This window comes from Chroicocephalus ridibundus, chromosome 6, assembly GCF_963924245.1.
Source record: "Chroicocephalus ridibundus chromosome 6, bChrRid1.1, whole genome shotgun sequence".
Lineage (NCBI taxonomy): Eukaryota > Metazoa > Chordata > Aves > Charadriiformes > Laridae > Chroicocephalus > Chroicocephalus ridibundus.
Window position 1 is genome coordinate 1,547,704 of NC_086289.1, and position 20,252 is coordinate 1,567,955.

General features: G+C 43.1%; 1 protein-coding gene and 1 long non-coding RNA gene across 2 annotated transcripts; one reads left to right on the plus strand and one right to left on the minus strand.

Moving 5' to 3' along the window:
• Positions 1 to 2,253: 2,253 nt before the first annotated feature.
• LOC134517305 (uncharacterized) lies at positions 2,254 to 6,728 on the minus strand. Its single transcript, XR_010071599.1, has 3 exons — positions 6,274 to 6,728; positions 4,449 to 5,291; positions 2,254 to 2,388 (listed from the first exon to the last, which is right to left on the minus strand). It is a non-coding gene; the product is annotated as an uncharacterized LOC134517305 (long non-coding RNA).
• Positions 5,871 to 19,917, plus strand: C6H10orf143 (chromosome 6 C10orf143 homolog). Its single transcript, XM_063338678.1, has 4 exons — positions 5,871 to 6,218; positions 11,343 to 11,483; positions 11,613 to 11,678; positions 15,420 to 19,917. The coding sequence occupies exons 1-4, from the start codon at positions 5,925 to 5,927 to the stop codon at positions 15,447 to 15,449; spliced, it is 531 nt and encodes a 176-aa protein (XP_063194748.1). The 5' UTR covers positions 5,871 to 5,924; the 3' UTR covers positions 15,450 to 19,917.
• The last annotated feature ends 335 nt before the right edge of the window (positions 19,918 to 20,252 follow it).

Consider the following 20,252-nt stretch of genomic DNA (forward strand, 5'->3'; position numbering starts at 1 on the left):
GGAGTAGTTGGCAGCACGGTCCCAGGGAAACCGGGGGCTTCAATGACTCCAGATTGGAGAACAGGCAGCGGGCCAAACGACTCTGGCAAGGCTCCCGTAGTGCCCGGAGAGCCGCTGCTCACCCAAGGACTTGATGGCAGAGGCGAGCCCCAAACCGGGGTGAAAGGAGACCTGAAGACGCAGCTCGCCCCCGGGTGCCGCTCCTGTTTTCCAGCCCTGAGCGAACAAGTCGGTTTACGAACGAATGGTGTCGTGGCTTTACATTTGCTAATTACCACGTTGTAGTGCCCTGTCGAAGTACTGACATGGATATTCCTCACAGACACGGGTTTTATTCTGTTATATTCAAGCTGGGAATTCCCTGTAAAATACTGATGTGTTTTAACATAATTCTCATTCTAGCCAGTCCCTGAACCCATGACTTTTATGTGTGGCGGAAAAGTTACGGGTGCTTAGTACTATTTTCCTGAGCGGTGCTTAGACAAAGACGTATCACAGTAGAGAGACTGTGTAATTCCATTTTTAAGAAATTAATGTAGCTGGAAGTTGCTAGGTATTCAGGATATATATACACTATGTTTTGATGCAGAAATAGTATTTATTAGTACACGTGCAGCATAAAATAAAAACACCTTTAGAATATGCTTAAGCAACACCTTTTCTTCTTTTACCTGGTTACATCCTTTCTCTATTCTGACATATCATCAGCTATACTTTTGGGAATTTAGTCTGTCCTTTGCTACAAAAGACTTCTTATTATGCACTAATTCAGCATCTTATTTATACAAAGTGATTAAGAATAGCACATTTTGTTGATTCTTGGAAAAACAGCTTCCTGGGGGTCTGAACTGGTGCGAGGTACTAGACTACAAATTCAGATTGATCCTAGGAAAAAGCTCTGGTTAAAGGAAATGGTTGCATTCAAAGTCACAGTAAAATGTATATCAAAACAGATTTATTTAATAATTCTTTTATTTTTGAGTATTGTTTTTTGCCTAGGGGCGTTGACTATGACTACTGATGATAAGATTAACACATAAGGTGCTCTCCCTCCTTAAAAAATCGTTGTAAGTTGAGGCAGAATTGTTTGCCGTGTAGCAAGGGATATCCAAGGGTGACAGCCTGCTTTCGCTGAAGCAAAGATGAGATTCACTGCCTGTGCGCAGCCATGTGTTCGCACCGTTCGTGTTGGTGTGTGGAAGGATTTCCCACATAATAAAATGTCCCCTTTTATTCTAGGGGGTTCAGAGAGCCTCGAAGATGAAGAGAACAAAAGAGCTTGGATGTGATAAGAATGCGTGATATGATTACAAAGGGTGAAAATGACAGATTCAGAAGATGAGCACAGAAAACTTATAATAAATAAGGGCGTAGGAGCCAGGAAGAGGGCACTGACAATGGTAAAAATGCATAATAGAGTTCTGGAAAAACTTTTCATGATAAGCAAATGTGGTCCAGCATTATATTTTGACTTTCGGATGCATGACTCAAGATAACATGAAAAACACTTTGGTCTGGAAGAATGTATAGGTTTGGGAGGTGAAAAGATTGTGTGGTATGAACACTGCAAAACAAAGTGCAAATATTCTGAAACAAGAGAGGAATTCACTTTAAGACATGCCAGGTCTTAGTGTAACAGCAGTGGGAGAAGGCTATGACAGGTCACTAGTTTTCTTGATTAAATGTCAGTAAGAGTTGTATACACAGAATAAAACAAAATGTGGGGGAATTTAACAGGGAATCAAATACAGCAAACATGGAAATACTGACATTTTCATCTAGGAAAACAGTAAAATTAAGGTCCCAGTTGAAGACCTAAAGATACCAATTAGCTTTGGACCAAGGATGTGAAAAAGGATGAACATGTCTGTAATTGCAGAGTTCCCACAGTTGTGAGTCTGTCTTTAACAGCACTCAACAAGGTGTGCACAGAAACAGGTTGGGAGGCGTGACAGGTTTGTGACTGCTAAATCGATTTACTAAGGGTAGCCATGAACACAAGGAAACTGGGTTTTGACTGAGGGTGGCCAAGCTCGGGAGCTGCTCAGAGAGGCTGGAGATACTCAAAACTCCACCGGGCACAGTCCTGGCAGCCTGCTCCAGGGACCCAGCTTCAGCAGGGACTCAGACAAGGTCATCTCAAGAGGTCCCTTCCAACCCAAACGGTTCTGTGAGATTATCCTCCTTTTAAGTTACCCGGTACTCCATGAAATGATGCACTTAACAGCAACGAAAGCCTGGGGAAGCAGTTGGCAAACGAGCTCAATGGAGGAAAAGGAAAAAAAAGGAGCAAATGGAGAGATGAATGAGAAGTCACTTGTGAGTCCTCAGTTTCTCAGGATACAAGAACACCACAATGGGATTTTCGGGTGGTACAAAGTAATTTCTCTGCAAAAAAAAAAAAAAGGGCAAATTACTAGTTGTGGTTTAACCTCAGCCAGCAACTAGGCATCACCCAGCCGCTTGCTTAGCCCCCCGGTGGGATGGGGGAGAGAATTGGAAGGGTAAAAGTGAAAAAAAAACTGGTAAAGAGATAAAGACTTAAGCATAAGAAGAGCAAAACCCGTGCAAGCAAGCAAAGCAGAACAAGGAACTCATTCCCTGCTTCCCATCGGAAGGGGGCTTCAGCCATCCCCAGGAAAGCCGAGCTCCATCATGCGTAACGGTGACTTGGGAAGACAAACGCCATCACTCTGAATGTCCCCCTTCCTCCTTGTTCCCCAGCTTTATACACCAAGTGCTTAGCGACAACTGAAATATTAGTGTGTTATCAACATTATTCTCATCCGAAATCGAAAACACAGCACTATGCCACTAAAAAAATAAGCTCTATCCCAGACATAACCAGGACATTCTCCACCCCTATTCCATACCATTTACGTCTCGCTTGGGTCCCGCACTATCCAGTACATGCTCGTTAACCACCACCCCCCTTCCCATCCTTTGATAGAATGCACAGATACCATTCTCCTAGTCTATGGACCGCCCCTGGTCCCTCTGGGCCAGGTTATGGGGTTTAACCTTGCAGTGAACCCCTCCCCTTGCTCCTACCCACTACCAATGAGGGGCTCCTGCTGTAGTAATTCCCGTAACATGCAACCCAAATCCCAGCTTTAACTTTACTCCCGATTTCTCTACCTCCCCCCGGCCCTTAGTCTATGGGCCATCCCACTAAAATCTCCTTTGCATGATGTGTAGAGGGGACCCTCCCTTTCTCAAAAACTTCTGCTACTTCACTACTTCAGATAAAAGTCAGAAAAGGCCCAAAAGGCAAAGGTCTATGAATTTAGCAACTGCAAACATAGTTGATAGGCTGTAGATGGCAACAAGCCACCTCTGATGACCAAAATAAACTTCCATTCCTGTGCCGGAGGGTGAGGTTTTCAGTCGGGTCTCACCTGCAGAAGACAAGGTGTATTCCTCATGGAAAACATGAGCCTCTGCATTTGGAGGTGCATTCATGTAAACATCAGCGTGTCTTTTGTTTCTGGCCTCTTCGTTCCCAAGAGGTCTTGAAAAGGTTTGTAAATTATATATCCTCTACTTCTGTCACTGGTGACCTGGTGATGTTTTTGCGTTTTTACTTTGGCCATGCAGCCTTCACAGCATAAGCAGTTAATCACTTCACAAGATCACCCTTTGGATTTGCATGGCTGTTCTGCACAACTTCCTGGTGTGAGCTTTCATGCTCTTTACAAAGCTAAGCTTTTTCTTGTTCAGAAAAATATCCACGGAGGGAGAGAACCGATACTTATTCTGTGCACGCAGGTACCACTTAACCCCGCACTCCGTATGTCAAATGAGACTTTTCTAACGGAACCACCGTTTCCAAACCTTGCACCTGCAGGAGGATCCCCTGCCATATGCTGGCACATTTAGATGGATGTGTCACAAAATGCGTGGTTTTCATAGTGCATCTCATCATTCTAAACGTGCAAATATAAAAGGGAAGCCAGTCCACAGTGCTAGCTATACTGGCAGGACACATAAACAGGCTCTGGGGGCGGACCTGGAAGGTGGCTTTGAAATAATTAAATAAATCTGATTTGATGTGAATGGATTTGGGTTTGGTTCAGACTCAGAGATGACTTATGCTTCAGATGTGCTGCAAACTGGATTACCCAGATTTAGGGTTATTTTTCTATCAGGCATGTGAAATGCTAAATTAAAAAAAAAAAATCCATGGATTATTTTTTTTGTTATACGCCCTCAGGCTTAAAGAATGTGACAGAGCATATACTGTAACACAACTGGATCCCTAGTGAAGAATAAGCTCTAGAAGGAATGAATGCCAGGGAGAGCTTGGCAATACGTGTTCTGTCCTGCAAAACAGCTTGATTTCACAGAGCAGAAAAGTCAAGCGGCATATTACACCCCCCTGACTGAGGATACTGTCCCGTGCTGGCCTCAAGACCCACCAAAAGTAAACTGAAGGACTCTGATTTTACCTGGGATATACAGCGCCAGGGAGTCACCTCCTCCCTTCCATTTTGTTTTCCCCGTTTTGGTAGGAGATGGAGGGTGCAGAAGACACCTCAGCTTCATTAAAGCAGGGAATCATCCTTTAGAAAAGAATCTTCTGTTGATCTTTTCCGAATGAATCTGAAAGGAGTCCCTGCCCGTTCTGGATTGCCGTGCAGTTTGTGCAAGCAGCTCTTGGGTCCAAGCCTGTGTCAGTGACTTCTGCTGTCGTGGCTGGGAGCCTGCAGGTGATCCTTGGAAGTTTCTGAATGAGCCTGTCTGGAAATCGGATTGAAACCCAGGTAGTGCCCTGTGACTTAAGCTGAAATACTGATGGGAAGCTCATCGCCTGTCATCCCAACAGGAGGGTGACTCGCACTAGAGCAGGACACCACGCAGCAGCCAGGGCAGGAGGACGTCAGGGCAGAGCAAGCCCCTGTGATGCTCAGTCCCTTATATGTAGATTGAGGAACCTGCTTTGAGGTCCCCAAACCTAAAAATCAAAATCATTACACTCAGTGCTGCTCAAATTTGCAGCTGCTCCCTCATACAGAGCTCTTTGGTGCACCATCATATGGCATTAGATGTTTCTTTTGGAGAAGGACAATTTCTGCAGAAGAAGCAGGAGCCCATCCAGGGTGTTCTTGTCTGTTCAGTGTCACTCCTCGCTCCCCACGCCATGGGGCCGGTTTGAGAAGGGAAGTCTGGCTTGCTCCCTGGCTCTGGTTACGCCCGCGGTGCTGGGCACGTCTGCTCTGCCGCTTGTCATTTCCACGCAGCTTCTCACCATCCCTGGGACTCTAACGGAGGTTTAGTTCTTTGGGAATGATCTAATTACAAAATAAGCCGAAATCACTGATGGCAACAGCCTTGATCATGCTGTTACCTAAAGGGGTGAAGAGTTAGTGCTGTTCATAAAGTCACTGAAACAGTTAAGTCAAACCTGGGTTACACGGTGGTTTTTCTGAGACAGAGCAAGCCTTTTAACTCTTCCCCAGAAAGTATCTTTTTTTTTTCCCCCCATTTACCGTGCCAGCTTTAAAATTATCTCCAGCCCCACACACTGGTGCAGCCTCAGTTATACTTTCACGTGGGTTTTGTTCTTTGGTGTCTCGGCATCCCTGCAGCCCGGGGGCACAAAAATTACACTGTAAATTACAGGATTTCACACACACAACGCTCCCGGATAGTATTTTCTTGTTGTCTTTAGTGACACCAAAACCCAAAGAAATTCAAAGCGAAAAATAAAGCCTGCCCTGCATTCATTCAGGATTTAGAGAGGATTTAGGGTATGTAAGGCTACCGCGTATTTGACGACCGCTTGAAAATGCTGCCCGGCTTCTAATTCTTTCATAACCAGTTTAATAAACAGGAATAAACCGTAAAAGTGCCGGTGCTGACCGCGCACCCCCGCCGACGCCGGCTGGTCCCTGGGCGCTAAACTCGCCTCGGATCCGCGGGGGATGGCGGGGCCAACCGGGGGCGCTGGCCCGCCCGGCGGCACCGCGCTGCCCGCTAATCCCCCGCGCGGTCCCGAACGCCGCGCTCGGGCGCGCTGTCCCGCCTTCCGCCTCGCCCGCTGCCCGCCCCGGCCGGGCCCGGCCCCGCCCCGGCGAGCGGCAGCGCCGGCAGCGGCGGAGCTGTCAGGCGGCGGAGCCCAACGGGGGCCCGGCCCGGCGCTGCCCGCCGCCATGGCCGCGCGGGGGCGGCGGGGGGCGCTGCGCACGCACCAACCGGAGCCGGGGGAGCCGGAACGCGTGAGTTCCGCCGGCGGGGAGGGGGGGCTGGGGGGACAGCGCCCCGCACACTTACCGCCGGCGGCGGCAGGAGCGGCTTCTCCGGAACGGAGCGGCCGTCGGCGGAGCCCGCGGGTCAGCCCTGCCCCTGGCGGGGAGGCCGCGGGCGCTGAAGGGGCGCGGCGGGACCGTGGCGGGATCATGAGGGAACCACTGGCCCCGCGGCCGTGGGGCGGCCGCTGGCTCCGGGACCGTGAAGGGGGCGTTGGCCCCGGGGCTGTGAGGCGGCCGCTGGCTCCGGAGGCGTGTGGGGACCGTGAGGCGGCCGCCGGCTCCGGGGCCATGAAGGGGGCGTTGGCCCCGCGGCCGTGAGGCGGCCGTTGGTCCCCGAGGCCATGAAGGGGCCGCTGGCCCCGGGGCCGTGAGGGAGCCGTGAGGCAACCGCTGGCCCCGGGGCCGTGAGGGAGCCGTGAGGCAACCGCTGGCCCCGGGGCCGTGAAGGGGCCGTTGGCGCGGGGACCGTGAGGCGGCCGTTTGTCATTTCCTCGGGGCCAAGGGCCGCCTCACGGCCCCGGGCGCGGCGGGCGGTGCCCCCTGGCGGCGGCGCGGCGGTAGGGCAGGGCCGGGCCGGGGCGGTCCCGGCGGAGCGGAGCGGCGCGGGGTGGCGGTGCCCCTCGGCCCGCTGTGAACGGGGCTGCGAGCGGGCCGCCCGCGGGGGGACCGGTACCGCTGCTGGGGGTTAGTGCTGTGTCACTGGTTCTGCTCTGCCTGCAGACAGGGGGGCTGCATGCACGCTGCCGTAATCGTAAGTGGAATTTCACTAAACTTTTTTTTTTTTTTTTTTGGTTGATACCCTTTTTATCAGGTGGCATTATCAGTGCTATATGTTCTGCTGTCCTGGCTTCAGGATCTGCCTCACAAGAACAGGGTGTTTAGCATTCTTATCTTGGGCTTCTGGAATAGTTTTCCATTTCAGCTAGGCATGTGCCTGTGTATTTCCCCAGCAGGATTCATTTCGATGAGGTGTCTCATCCACAGCCTTGTAAGCATCTTTCATCCTTATAAGTGCCAAGCTGCTAACTTTGCAAAAGTTAACAGGAGTTCCAACAAAAACTTACCATAAAATCACGAATGGTTTGCATTGGAAGGGACCTTTAAAGGCCATCTAAGCCTTAAAGGCCATGAGCAGGGACATCTCCCACCAGATCAGGTTGCTCAGAGCCCCGTCCAACCTGACCTGGAATATTTCCAGGGATGGGGCATCTTCCACCTCTCTGGGCAACGTGGGCCAGTGTCTCACCACCCTCTGAGTGAAACATTCCTTGTATCTTGTCTAAATCTTCCCTCATTTAGTTTAAAGCCATTCCCCCGTGTCCTATCGCAGCAGGCTCTGCTAAAACGTTTGTCCACATCTTTCTTATCCTGGTGTTCGCACTCTCCACCACTGTTACTTGATCATCCTGTTCACGTGTGACTTGAGCAAAAACTTGGGTAGTTAGGGGCTAACCTCATTTATCAGAGAAACACCATTTGCAGAGAAAAGGAGGAACATCTGCTCAGTGAACTTTCTGACTGTGACTGACAAGGTTACATAGGAAAGAAGGTATTTCTCTCTCTCCTGTTTTTGAGGTTAGGGAGACAAATAACAGCTTTCTCCTCGTTCATGAATTGCAGTTTGACCACTAATAAAATAATTCATGAGCCAGCTGCCTGGAGACCAGATAAAATTCTCAAACTTTTATGACAGCAACTCAGAATTGCCGTCGCCACCTCTGTGGACAGCAGAATATATCGGTCAAGCTCTGCAAGGTAGTTTTAAAAAGAGAACATTTCTTATTACAGTTCAGAACATTTTCTGTGTGGAGTAGCCTAGGCAAGACATTAGAGGCTGGATTTTTTTCTACCACAGCAGTTGTTACAGTCCAGATTACAACTGAGTCATTGTGGCTTAATGCGTTTAAGTGACCAGTTGAGCTGCTGCCGTCACATGCTGGATCACAGACCCGAGGTGAAACACCTGCACTTAACCTTTCTGACTGCTGAAAGGGATGCATACTAACTAAATTGTGCTCTCCATCCTCTGGTACCTGCTCACTGTGGTGTAGGGATTTCTTAGCTAAATAATTGCATTTTCGATTTTGGCTAACAGCACGAGCCCAAGTGGCTATGCAGCCAAGGTGCTTTACCTTGTAACTCATACAGCTGTGATGCTACACAGAGTTTTGCACATTTTAGGTCTAATACCAGAACATTTGCCACTCTTCTTGGGATTCTGTCCCTTTTGGGTTATAAGCCATTGCCAGTACTGGGGCTTGAAGTCATTACAAACGCTGTATCTGGCCTTTGCAGAGATGTTATCGCTGAATGAGCAGCTCGGGGAGGGGAGCTCCGAACTCAGCCCTACTAAATGAAGACTCGTCCCTGGGTTTGAGGAGACGACTGTTTTGAAGTCTTAATCCTCCTCTTACTTGATCCTGCACATGCAGTGTCCGGCGCCAGTGGCTGTGGTAACGGGGGAAGATTCCCCACGTTCCCTACAGTTTTTTTCTTGCTCTCCCTCAGCTTTTACTGTATGTTATATATATATATGTACATATTATTTCCTTTTGTACCTTGATGTAGCTATTTGCATGTACTTCAGAAACTTGCTTTAGGATGGAGTTCATTGATGTTGCGCTGGTTTTAAGGCATTTGGATTTAGAGGCCAGTAAAGGATAATAGGTTTTCCAGCCCAGAGCTATTCACGTGGCCTGTTCTGGTTTGGAGTGGACTGCAAGCAAAGTTTCCCAGTTTCCCAAAGTTTCTGCTCTCCCAAACTGAGCCATCTGCACCTCTTTCGGTAGGGAGCCGGGCCCTAATAACGGGCAGCACGTACACACAGCCATCATTGTCCTTCCATAAAGGCATCCCGTGGAACCAAACTAAGTAAAGCTGGGCTGGACGGAGACCTGTTTTATTCCTATAGGACAGCTGTTTATGAAACACAAAACAGAAGCTAGCTTGGCTTTTAAAAAGACGGTAAACAAAACAGAAATTGCACATGATGAACATATTAAATTTATAGGAGATTTTTCAAATCTTACGGCTAAACTAAAAAAAAGAAAAAAAACAAGTGGTAGCCTTTCTTAAAAATATTTTCCATTGCATTTAGGTTAGTTGTTTCGATCTAGCTAGTTTTTGCACCAATTTAGTTTCACTGATTATGAAAAGCAGCATCTGTGAGGCCTTCATCCTTTCAGCATCAGTGAGAATGCATGTGTTTTTCCAGGACTCCCCATCTGGAAAAGAAAGAATGTCTTCTCTGCAGAGAACACCTGTTTTCTGCTGGTTGTAGGACAGTATGTGATTTGCTGTTGCTTGTCTTAAACTACGTTTCCAAGCTGTATGTAGCCTGATCATTCCCTAACAAAAGTAGTCATTTTGATTAAATCCTTGCTTGCCTTTTGAATAGCAAGCTCGTTGATCCTTATTAATCACAGGCACTTTGAATCCTGCACTATGTGTGTTCTCTGCGCAGGCAGGATTGATGTATTGATTGTTTCTTCCCTAAGGGAGAGAATTCCAGAGAGTGAAGTCTTCCCTGAAGCCAGCCTCTGCTAGAAACTTCCACAAATTGTCTTGGCAGTGGTATGATAAGTTTGTCAGCCATCTACTCTGTATGCTGAGTTCCTGTCACTGATGCTAAGTATCTTAACCCTCCAAAAAAACAATACCTTGAATTTATTTTTAATAAGCCAAATTTCTTCTGAAGTGTGGCAGTAAGTCATTTTTTCCTTTTTCTCCTTCATCTCTTGCTAGTTACGCTGCTGTACCACTATGCCGTACCTTTTAATAAAGGACGAGTTCTGCAGCAACAAAGGGAAGAGAATCTTTTCCCAGTGGAAGTCGGTCTATCTTTAGAGGGCCTTCTCAGACTTTTTGTTATTATATTATTCACTTTCTTAGTACAATACATATTTCACTTTTTGATTTACTTCCCATCCAAATATCCTATACTCCGTGATAGTGTTCTTGTTTCAACTGTTTTCCGCTGAGGTTCCTGTTGTATTGATCCATTTTATTTTTGCATAACGCATTCAAATTTTAAATTTAGTTTCCATGCTTCAATAGTCTGTTAGTTCTGTGGCAACATATCTTCTGCCTGTGAAATTATATGCTTGTGAAAGAGATCGAATATTGTTATTCCTTAAACAAAGTTTGTTCAGAAAGGCATCAGAAAAAAAACTCAAAAGCATGCGTATCTTTGGAATTCAGAGTCAGACCCTGAAACGTCTGTGTCAGTTTTGAAATTTCCCGTTACTCTGTTAATTTGCTGTTAGGATTTCAAGGAGCCCCTGGGATTTAGGTAGTCCTCCCATTGCATGGGATAGCAGTCCCAGGCCAAGGATATTCTTCTTAAGGTTTCCAATCGGTGTCTTCCGCAGGCTTGCATCTCCACCATACCAGTTCCTAACCTGGTTCTCACAAAGCAGTAAAGCATCATTTCTGGGGACCACTGATCTTGCGTGGGGTTGCTGAGCACTGTGAGAAAGACATCCCTGCTTAGGCCGGCCCTTTCTCCGGAGCTGGACGCCTTTGATTCGCAGGACACCCAAGTGTCATTCAGTACTAGATAACAGCTCAGGTTAGAGCTTCAAAAGTGGGAAGTTAATTGGTGATATAGCAATGGAAAGCTGTAAAAAGGTGACAGTATTGAGAGAAAGATACAAAAATCATTACAAAATATGTCTTCATGGCTGTCTGACTTGGCTTCAGGGTTTTCCTTCCGTTTCCTTAATGTAATTAGTCATTTCACACAACTTCCCCTGATCCGCTCCTTTGATAAACGCCATCCTAAATTATACACTAATGGAGAGTGAAGTGTGCTCTTTTCCCAGTGGCATTTTATCCCCAGTTTATGAAACTGAGACACAGAGACATTTAGCGAGATCTGCAAATTTCCCTGCTCTTCCAGCATGACATGCAGTGTTAAATACAAAATTTTGGTAATCTGGCCTAGTGTCTGGTGGTCTATATGGTACTAACTTACTGTTCTTCCAAGTGAACGTGAAATCCCTATCAGTCATAAACAATAACATCCTGAAATCTTGTATTCAATGGCCTATACCTTGTGAAGACAATAAATACTGCTTTTGATTCTTTCAGAAGCGAGCATGCAAGCCATCAGAAACCATTCCAAATGAGGCTGATGCTCACCTCATTGATTGTGCCATGGAGCTGGATTCTAAACAGAAAATCTCCTCTGACTGTTGTCCCTGGGCTACAAAGACAAAGCAAAATTCAATGGTATGTTTACACTGTCAACAACACCTATTTTTTTTCAGAACATTTTTTAAATACATTTTATAATAAAATTGCAAATAATTGCCCTTTTTTTCCCTTTTTGATAGCATTATATATGCTTTTGTTCCTTAGATTTTTGAAAACCATGTAAGCAGAGGTACTGCCCAGCCTTGCCCAAGATGTATTGCTGGAGAATCTGTAAGTATATTAACCTTCTTTCTGTGACATAAAAGATAGACTTGTTCTTAAGTATTAGATCCATAAAACATAAAGTTAATAAAAACCGCAATTACATTTCTCAGGAAAAAAGCATGTAAATAAAAGAAAGCAGATTGATTTAGCATTTCTGAGGTACGCCAGCGGAGCACAAACTAATATGTTTCCAGCAGCAGTTGGAAAATATGGAGACTGCAAACACATTTTTCAAATTCACTCTAAAAAGCAGAGTTTAGGAAGTAACTGAAGCAAAGAGCAACATACAACTTCCTCTATCCCATTTTTATATCTTCCGTGATTTACTGGATCATAATAAAATATTCAGGAATCCCATTCTATCTCCTATTTTTTTGTCTAATTGGATACTTCCTTTCCAAAGAGTAGACATAGCCTAAAAATACTACGCTGTGGACATACCAGAGCTGGTCTCAAAACGAGCTAGCGAAAGGGCCAGTAGCAATCAGAGCTCAGCACAACTTGACTTTTCTGAAAAACAGTGCAAGTATTTGGAGAGCTGAATAGTGCTGACTGCTGAGCTGATTCGTATCAGCTTCTCGTGGCATCCAAAGTCATCTGTTTAAAACCTGTATTTTGTTATTTAAGTAGGCTGTAGTCACAGCTGTGATTTTGCACCATGTAATATGCCGTAATACTGCGGCAGTAGCACTAGAATCTCGCACTAACAGATGGCAGTGATCTTAACCACCTTCTTTTTTCCCCCGGATAGAAAGCGAGATCCCTCAAGAGAGAATGGCTGGTAATAGTGAAAGAGGTTATGGTATTTCTGCAGTTTCATCTTTTCATGCAAATTGTCTAACCAAAGTTTAGGAAGTTTCATAAATGTATGGGAGCTACCCTTGACTTTTGTTTGGATGCTCTGCATCCTTTTGAACCATCGCGCAGAATTCCTTAGAGAGCAGAAAATAGAAGAGGCGCGAGGGAATGCCATGCATTTCTTCAGAAAGGCTAAATGTTCATAGCAAAAACTTTGATTTCATGGAATTAACGGCAAAGTTTCCATTGAATGCTGTGAGACTGAGGTTGCTGTTAGAAGTCAGGAGCTGTGACTGAAAAGACATCTACTGTGTTAACTTATTTCTGCTCACCTTTAATAATAAAATAGAAACCAGATCCAGGGCCGACTTTAGGAATATAGAAACCGGTATGACCACCTACGTGGATTACCAAGCCTGAACTTTCCGGATATGTTACTGTCTTTGGTGACATGGAGAACATCTCAGGGATTAAAAGCCAAAAAAAGAAAATAACGTCTTGGGATTAAAGCCCAAATTGGCACATTAGACAGTCGGTTTTGTTGTATTCCAAAATTACAGTGATACTAGAGTTTGTAAAATTCTTCTATATCAGTGACCACTTAATTTTGGAAAATTATGACTGAGTACAAATACGTAATTCCAAGTAACACCATTTCTATTTTAAGTCAGATTAGCTTGACGTGTTTTTTTCCTATGGCCCAATAATGAACTTGAGATAATTGCCAGGTAACTTGTGGAGGTAACATTCACCTCTTCATTCCTTCAACACAAACTTTTATGTCTTGAAGTTTGGTCATAATAGATGGGCTGTTCTATTCACTTTTCAATGCTTTTCAGCTACAGCTGTAAGAAACAAGGAAAACAACTTGCTAACTTTGCTTGGTGAGAACTGGAATCTCAAAACTAAAGAATTTTTCTACTTGATTGTCCTTCTGTGCTTTCTGTATAGAAACTCAAGGTATAAAAAATACACAGGGCTATAAAAATCTGGAGCCCTAGTACAGCTACTCGCTAGACTTGTTGCTATATTAGCCTCATGTTGTTGAGTTGAAATGGAAAAAGCTTTACTCAAAGCGGGGTGATTTTAAATACGACTGATTTTAAATATGATTCTGATTCCCATGATGTACCCTGTAGTGGGGGAAAAAGTTCACCCATGTGTGTTGCAAAATGTCAAATATAAGTTAGAGTTTGAGGAGTAGCATACAGTGTTGGGTAATGGAATAATGAAGTTAGCATGTGTATTCTGTTCTCCATTGAGTCATGGGGCTGGAACAATCTGGATAAAAGAAAAACATGTCTGCTTTTGCACTCATAGCTTGCTCTCACAGAGAGGAGGGACTCTGCTCCCAGTTCCTGTTAGGAGAGTTTGCTACTTTGGACATAATGCCACACAAAGACAGGACTAGAGCAGCCAGAATTGTGTTCCCGTAGAGCTGAATTCATGTCTTGTTGAGCTAACCTGACCTAATCACCCTGATAGAAACTGGCTCGTGTGAGTGCCCTTGTGTTCACGGCATGATCCATGCATAACCCCTCTACCTGTAGACAATGAACTGATCGTATGGATTTGTTAATTGTGTTCTCTTTGGGTAATCAGTTATCTGTGGACAGTAACATAACAGATAATACAGTTATATTTCAATAAATTGAGCAGGAATTGTATTAGTAAATTATCTTCATTCTTAAAATACTAAAAAGTTTATACTAAGGGTACAATGTCTAGTAAGCTGGTAAGAGCTCAGACAACTTTCTTCACAGTTAAAATTCCACTTCAGGGAAATCAGAAACTGTCACAGTGATTAACATGCATCGTGAAGTTCTGCAGAACAGCTGCCACGAACAGAAGGGAGGAGCCTACAGATAGCAAGATAAAGAATGTTGTAATTTTTTCATAATAATAATAATAATGTTAAAGTCCTATAAGAAGCTTTATTATACTGATGGTAGGAAAATTCAAATAAATGAAAACAGCCAAACTGGAACACGCCGAACACAAAGCGTATTGGGCTGAGACAGTTTTTCCTTGTTGTGGGTACTCTTTATCAGGATTGGGTTTTGCATCAAGAAATCCCAATACTTGGTGAGCTGATCGCTCCTGTGGAACGTGGCTGACATCAGCTTTCCTGAACACGTTTAACTCTGTGTCACTACCGAAAGTGCTGTGAACTCCAGCATGTATTTAAATGCATTATCACTATTCGGTTTCCTCTCTTAACTTTTAGATGTCTTTTTCTATATTTATTGACTACCACACGTTTCAGAAAGAATGATCGATATGTATAAAACCACAATTTGAGAAAAGGGTACTACTTTAGTTGCATTTTTTATAAGCTTTATTTGGACTAATGTGTTATTAACTATTTAGGCAGGGACTTAGAAGAAGATGAAGAAGTGGTGTAAACTAGCAGGAAGCTAGGTAGGATGCGGGGGGAAACACCGTCATTCTTGAGATTTTTCTGTGTTACATGGTAACTAGAGGTAACACCTTTTTTTGTTCTAAAAGCATTACTGCGAATATATTTAAACAAATACAATGCGATATAAACAAATGCACGCTTGAGTTTAAAATAAAAGGTGCCAACCGGAAAGTAAATTTCTGTTCTATCCTCAAAATCTTTAAACATCTAATGGTAGAATAGAATAAGGTATGCAAGTACGATGATAAAATTGTCTGTATTCCGCATGGGTGTATTTTAACTTCATGTGGAAAACAAGTATCATATCTCAGTCATGCTGCTTATACAGATTACACTGAACATTGCGTTTACTGTCCAGACTTTTTAGTTGTCCACGAGTACCTCAGGGGAAAAAAAGGGAATGCTTGGGAAGCTGTTAGTGGAACTGTCACTTTCTTTTAAAATAAAGTTTGAGAACATATACTGAGGAAAACACTTCAGTTTCTGATGAGATAATTTTTGGTGACAGAAGATTTTTGTCATTTCAGGGGCACTTCAGTCATATCCTGGGCTTCTAGAAATTGAGAGACGGCAGATCGGCAACACTGCTTTTCTTTTAAAATTCTAAAGCTGCACTTGAAACCTGTACAGCTGGATATCCGTACCTTCGCTCACGGCGTGGACTGCGTGTGGTACTCAGCATATAGCAGTTTGCTGTATGTGTTACTCTGCCAGTGCACAATTATGGATATCATTGGTTTTAGACTTGAAAAAATGCTTCTGCTTTTAAGGTAGCTCAGTATGTGTTAAAAAAAGAAAGTTGATTTAACGTTTTAGAGTAGTTCAATTGATCTGGCCTTTGTCCCAGTCTTCACCTGGGACTGGGCCACAGGTCATGTTGATACAAGATATTTTTCTGTCTCTCTTGGGCACTTTCTCTGCTGCTATTGGAGAGTGGTCCTTGCATTTACATGGGTACAGGGCTGCAGTTTTAGCTCAGCCCTGTATATGCAGGCAGAAATGAGGGGCCAGAAATGTCTCCATTTTTAGATGGCTATTCAGCTGTGAAGGCCAGTAAAAATCCTATTGAAACTTATGTTTAAATCCAAAATATGCATCCAGTTTGGCTATCTTATACGCTAAACTTCTAGTTTGTTTCAGAGTTTGTGAATGTGGCAGGCAAGTAGCTAATAGAAAAAGAAGTATTATTTGAACAACCCTCTGTAAAGCAAAGATTAATAGTAATTCAGCTCTGTGGAGTCCTCAAAAGTTGTTAAGATACCCTGACTCTCTTTCCAGTTACTGTGATATTAGAACAAACCTGTTTAAAAAGTCTTGAACTTGTCATTCAACGTAATTTTATTGGCTTGTCACAAATAATTTCATCTACATTTTGCCAGTATATAGGACTATATAATTTTTAAACACATTCAGATTTTTAGACTCCAGGATAGCCGAGTTGTGCTGTTTGGGTGTGACACTTCAGTGGCTGCTCTGGTTTAGGAGAAGGGTCTTGAAAGCTCAGGACTGAATGGCGGTATGTAAACCCTCTGCACTGGGGGGAAATTGCTGTGACCTGCCGAAGTTCATGAGGAAAGTGATCTCTGCTGTCTGGAGAGCTGCTGAGCTATAGCTGTGCCCTGCTGCCACTCAGCTTTTGGGGAGAATTCAGCCCGAAGCAGATCTGGAAAGCAGGACAGCGTTTGGCCTTTCCTGTTCTGAGAGCAGCCAGTAGCCAGTTTAAATTAAAATGATAGCCCCAAAGTTGCAAAAATGCAGTGACAGGCTTTTAAAGGTTAGCTTCCCAGTGGGGTATGTAAGGCTGCAGAATCCTTAGACAAAGGTTTGTCAGAGTCCTAGAATGCTTCCCATATTGTGTGTGGAGGAGTTGTTAGCACTGAGTTGACTGTTATTAAGGAGATATTCTTCCTAAATACATGAATATCATATAAATACTGATGAGGAATAGTCATGATCGTATTACTGATGAGTAATGGATGAGGAAATAAGACCTGTGCTAAATTGGCATATGTACTGTTTGATTAGGAAAGAATACGTTTTCTCCAAGCCAACATAAATTTTAGTTACATCGAAAATAAATGTTTTCAAAGTGCAGAATTTCTCAGACATTCAAAATTTTCTTCAATCACAAGAACAGTACAATCCATAACAGATCAAATCTCCAAGAAACACGGCAGTTTTAGAAATTGCATTGTCCCTGAAACTCATCTTGAATCCTCCCACTCCCAGTACAGGTTGATGCAAGCAATAGCATCTATCCATGCCAGGAAGGAACATATTCTCACTTGAAACGATAGTATGGTGAGCAAGTTCCCGTATATTGATATCAGAGTTTATCAACTAGTGCAAAATAATAATGCAAAACGTTTTCTAAAGACTGAAATTACATATTTGTTAACGAGATAACTAGAGCATATTTTGTGGGCAATTCATTTTTACATTTTCCAACCCTTGTTTTTTAAAAATCCTGGTAATAATAGCAGCCTAAAAAAGATGGCTAAGCGTCAGTTTCTGTGCTGTAAAAGTTGAAATAGCTGCTTGAAGGTAAAAGGCTAAAAGGTATCTGAAAATTCTGTCACTGCAAAATGACTCAAAACCTGTTCTGTTTCATCAAGTAAAATGTATGACAAGAAATGATTAGTATAACAGTGTATGGTCAAAATTTAGGGTATCCAAAGAGGAGAATATCAAAAATAGACTTGGACTCCATGATGGAACAGTTTTCTGCTAGAATATATTAAAGCAAAGAAGTATGCCATCACGTTTAAAAGACGAGGGATATGTCTATGGCTTATCAAACCAAAAGGGTGCTTTTCATTTAACTAACTCAAATTTTATCACGTTGAGAATTCACAGATGTATTTCTTCTGCTTGCTTTAAACTTAACTCATACAGAACATGGTAGAAACAAGAACCAGCTGATTTCCTTATGGTCCTTGTAGGTCTCATGCCGTGTTCTTTTTAATTCTTCTCCCCTTAGAGTAACCATTACTTGTTTTTTGTAAAATCTTATCGTACATAAATCACAGGACTGGTCCTAGTTCGTGGCTGCGTTACAGAGGCTGATGAAGTCATACTAGTGTTCGATTTTAATGTAATTTTTTTTGTATCAGTCTTCCCATTGTTACTGTACACTGTGCAGGTATTTTATTACACTCTCCACCCTGACTCTCAAGACTGCCCTTGGAGATTGCTGCATCTATACAGCTGAACAAAATGGGAGAACTTTAGCCTATTTCTTACTCAGTAACCTCCGGTGTGACCATGGGCCTGTCGTACTTCCTTTGCACTGTTAAAAACGTGATGGTGCAGTTATTTTATGTTATGTTATTTACATGTACGTTTGGAACATCTAAATGCTATGCTATAGAAAGTAAACTTAAGTAAAATGGTAGAGGTTTTTTTGGTTTTAACTATAGCCTTTTGAATTCCCCAGGAACACAATATAGGATGTAAGTCAGGTCAATTCTATAATAATATTTAAACAAAAAAACCCTCTGTTCCCCTACCAATTTCATCTGCTTTGAGAATGAACTCCAAAAAGGGGTGTCGAAATAGATCAGCGAGTGGAAAGGTAACTCTCCTCTTTGTCAGCACACCCCAGTTACCCCTATCACGTAATTCTACTGAGTCTTGGTCAATAAAAATACATTAGTATAGAAAAGGAATGAAAAACGCTCGGCAGTTACCGTCTCTGCTGCTTCATAACACGGTTGGTAATGAAAGAGGGAGTATTAAAAACCAAGGTTTCGATACAGAACTGTGATGCCTTTCTTCCTTAGCAAAGATTCCTATGAAAACTCATCTGTATCTTTCTGTTCCTTCAGAGTTGATCAAGTGTTTTAATTTTTGCATTCCTAACATTTCAATTTCCGGGATAATTGTCCCTAGTTGTTTAACTGCAATAGCACCAGACTGGGTCGGTGGGGAACGCCTAGTCCGATATCCCGTACGCTCCAGTGACTAGCAGCAGGCAGATGCATGGGAAGAGCCCAAGAAACAGGGCACGTATTGAAGGGAAAGACATTTTACAAATAGAAAACCGCTATTTAGATCAGGTTTTGTTGCGGGCATCCTTTCTTGCCTCATAGCTAAGCCTTGAACATGAAATATCATCAAAATTATGAAAACGTCGATAGTTTCCAACAGTATTTTTTTCTTTGTTATTGTTTATTGATACAAGAAATGTATTGGCCATCAGGAGGATGTTAAACTTGCCTTTTCTCTTCTTATTAAGGACTGGCATCTTCAGCATTTAAGAAGTGGTTCAGCTCGAGTTCAAGTGCGTGTGTATGCTCACCCTTAATTTGCGCAGTGTAAGGATGCTCTCCCTAGTGTATGTCAAAAATAGCAGCTCCCTCCTTTCTGTTTTTCTTGAGTTGGCTTACAGTATTTAAAATAAAAAAAATACAAAAGAGGAAGAAACCTTTGGGAGTTGCAATTCAAGGCGGAAGGGTAACGGCACCGTACCTTTTTCTTAGTCTTCTATATTCTTCCTTGTTGCAGGAGGCTGTAAGTCCCAACAAAAACTTGAACAGATTTTACTTACATTTCTGGGAATGCTACTGCTGATAAATAAAGTGTTCTGGATAGATGTACGTATAATCATGGTATTTTAAATAGATGTTCTTTTTTTGTAATTTGTTTCAGGATTTGTCAATTATAAAGCCTTTGTGATAGGTACGGGTGAATGCCGTACAGGTTGGGACAGGTGAATATTGTTAAGCAGATTTGTGTCAAATCTGCAAGAGAACCACAAAATTATTTTTGTAAGACTTTTCTTCACATTGTATAACTATAAAATTTTGTTTTATTGATAAAAAATTATATGCTCTTTATATTTCCTAATACTGTGGTTTGTACACAAAATAACCTGAGTGATCCTTTATTTACATGTATATAGTAAAATAGGCATATGGTCTGTTTTTAATTCAGGTTAAAATGATATAATCTAATATTTTTAACTTTGTATTTTGTAAATTGTTACTTACAAAAGCAGAAGCATTAAACACCGCTTTGGCTACAGTATGGAATTGACTGGGTTTGTTGTTCCGTTAACAACTGAACTGCATTCTGCAGACACTGAGGCATACAGGTAAATGAAAGCTGTTTGTAGTTTGTATCACAGGCGGTTTGGTTTGCGCGGGGTAGCCCACACGCTGGTTCCCCCTCCTGGGCCCGATGTATGAATGATATGCAGAATCAGTATTTTGAAACAAAGTAATTCCTCTACAGGTTTGGTTTAATAGAGGGTTAAACATTAATATTTTTCAACTGATCCTCTCCACCTGCGTCTCCAGATTCTGTTTTTCCTCACCCAGCTGGAACACCTGAGGATCAGACCTAAGTTCCTGTGGATT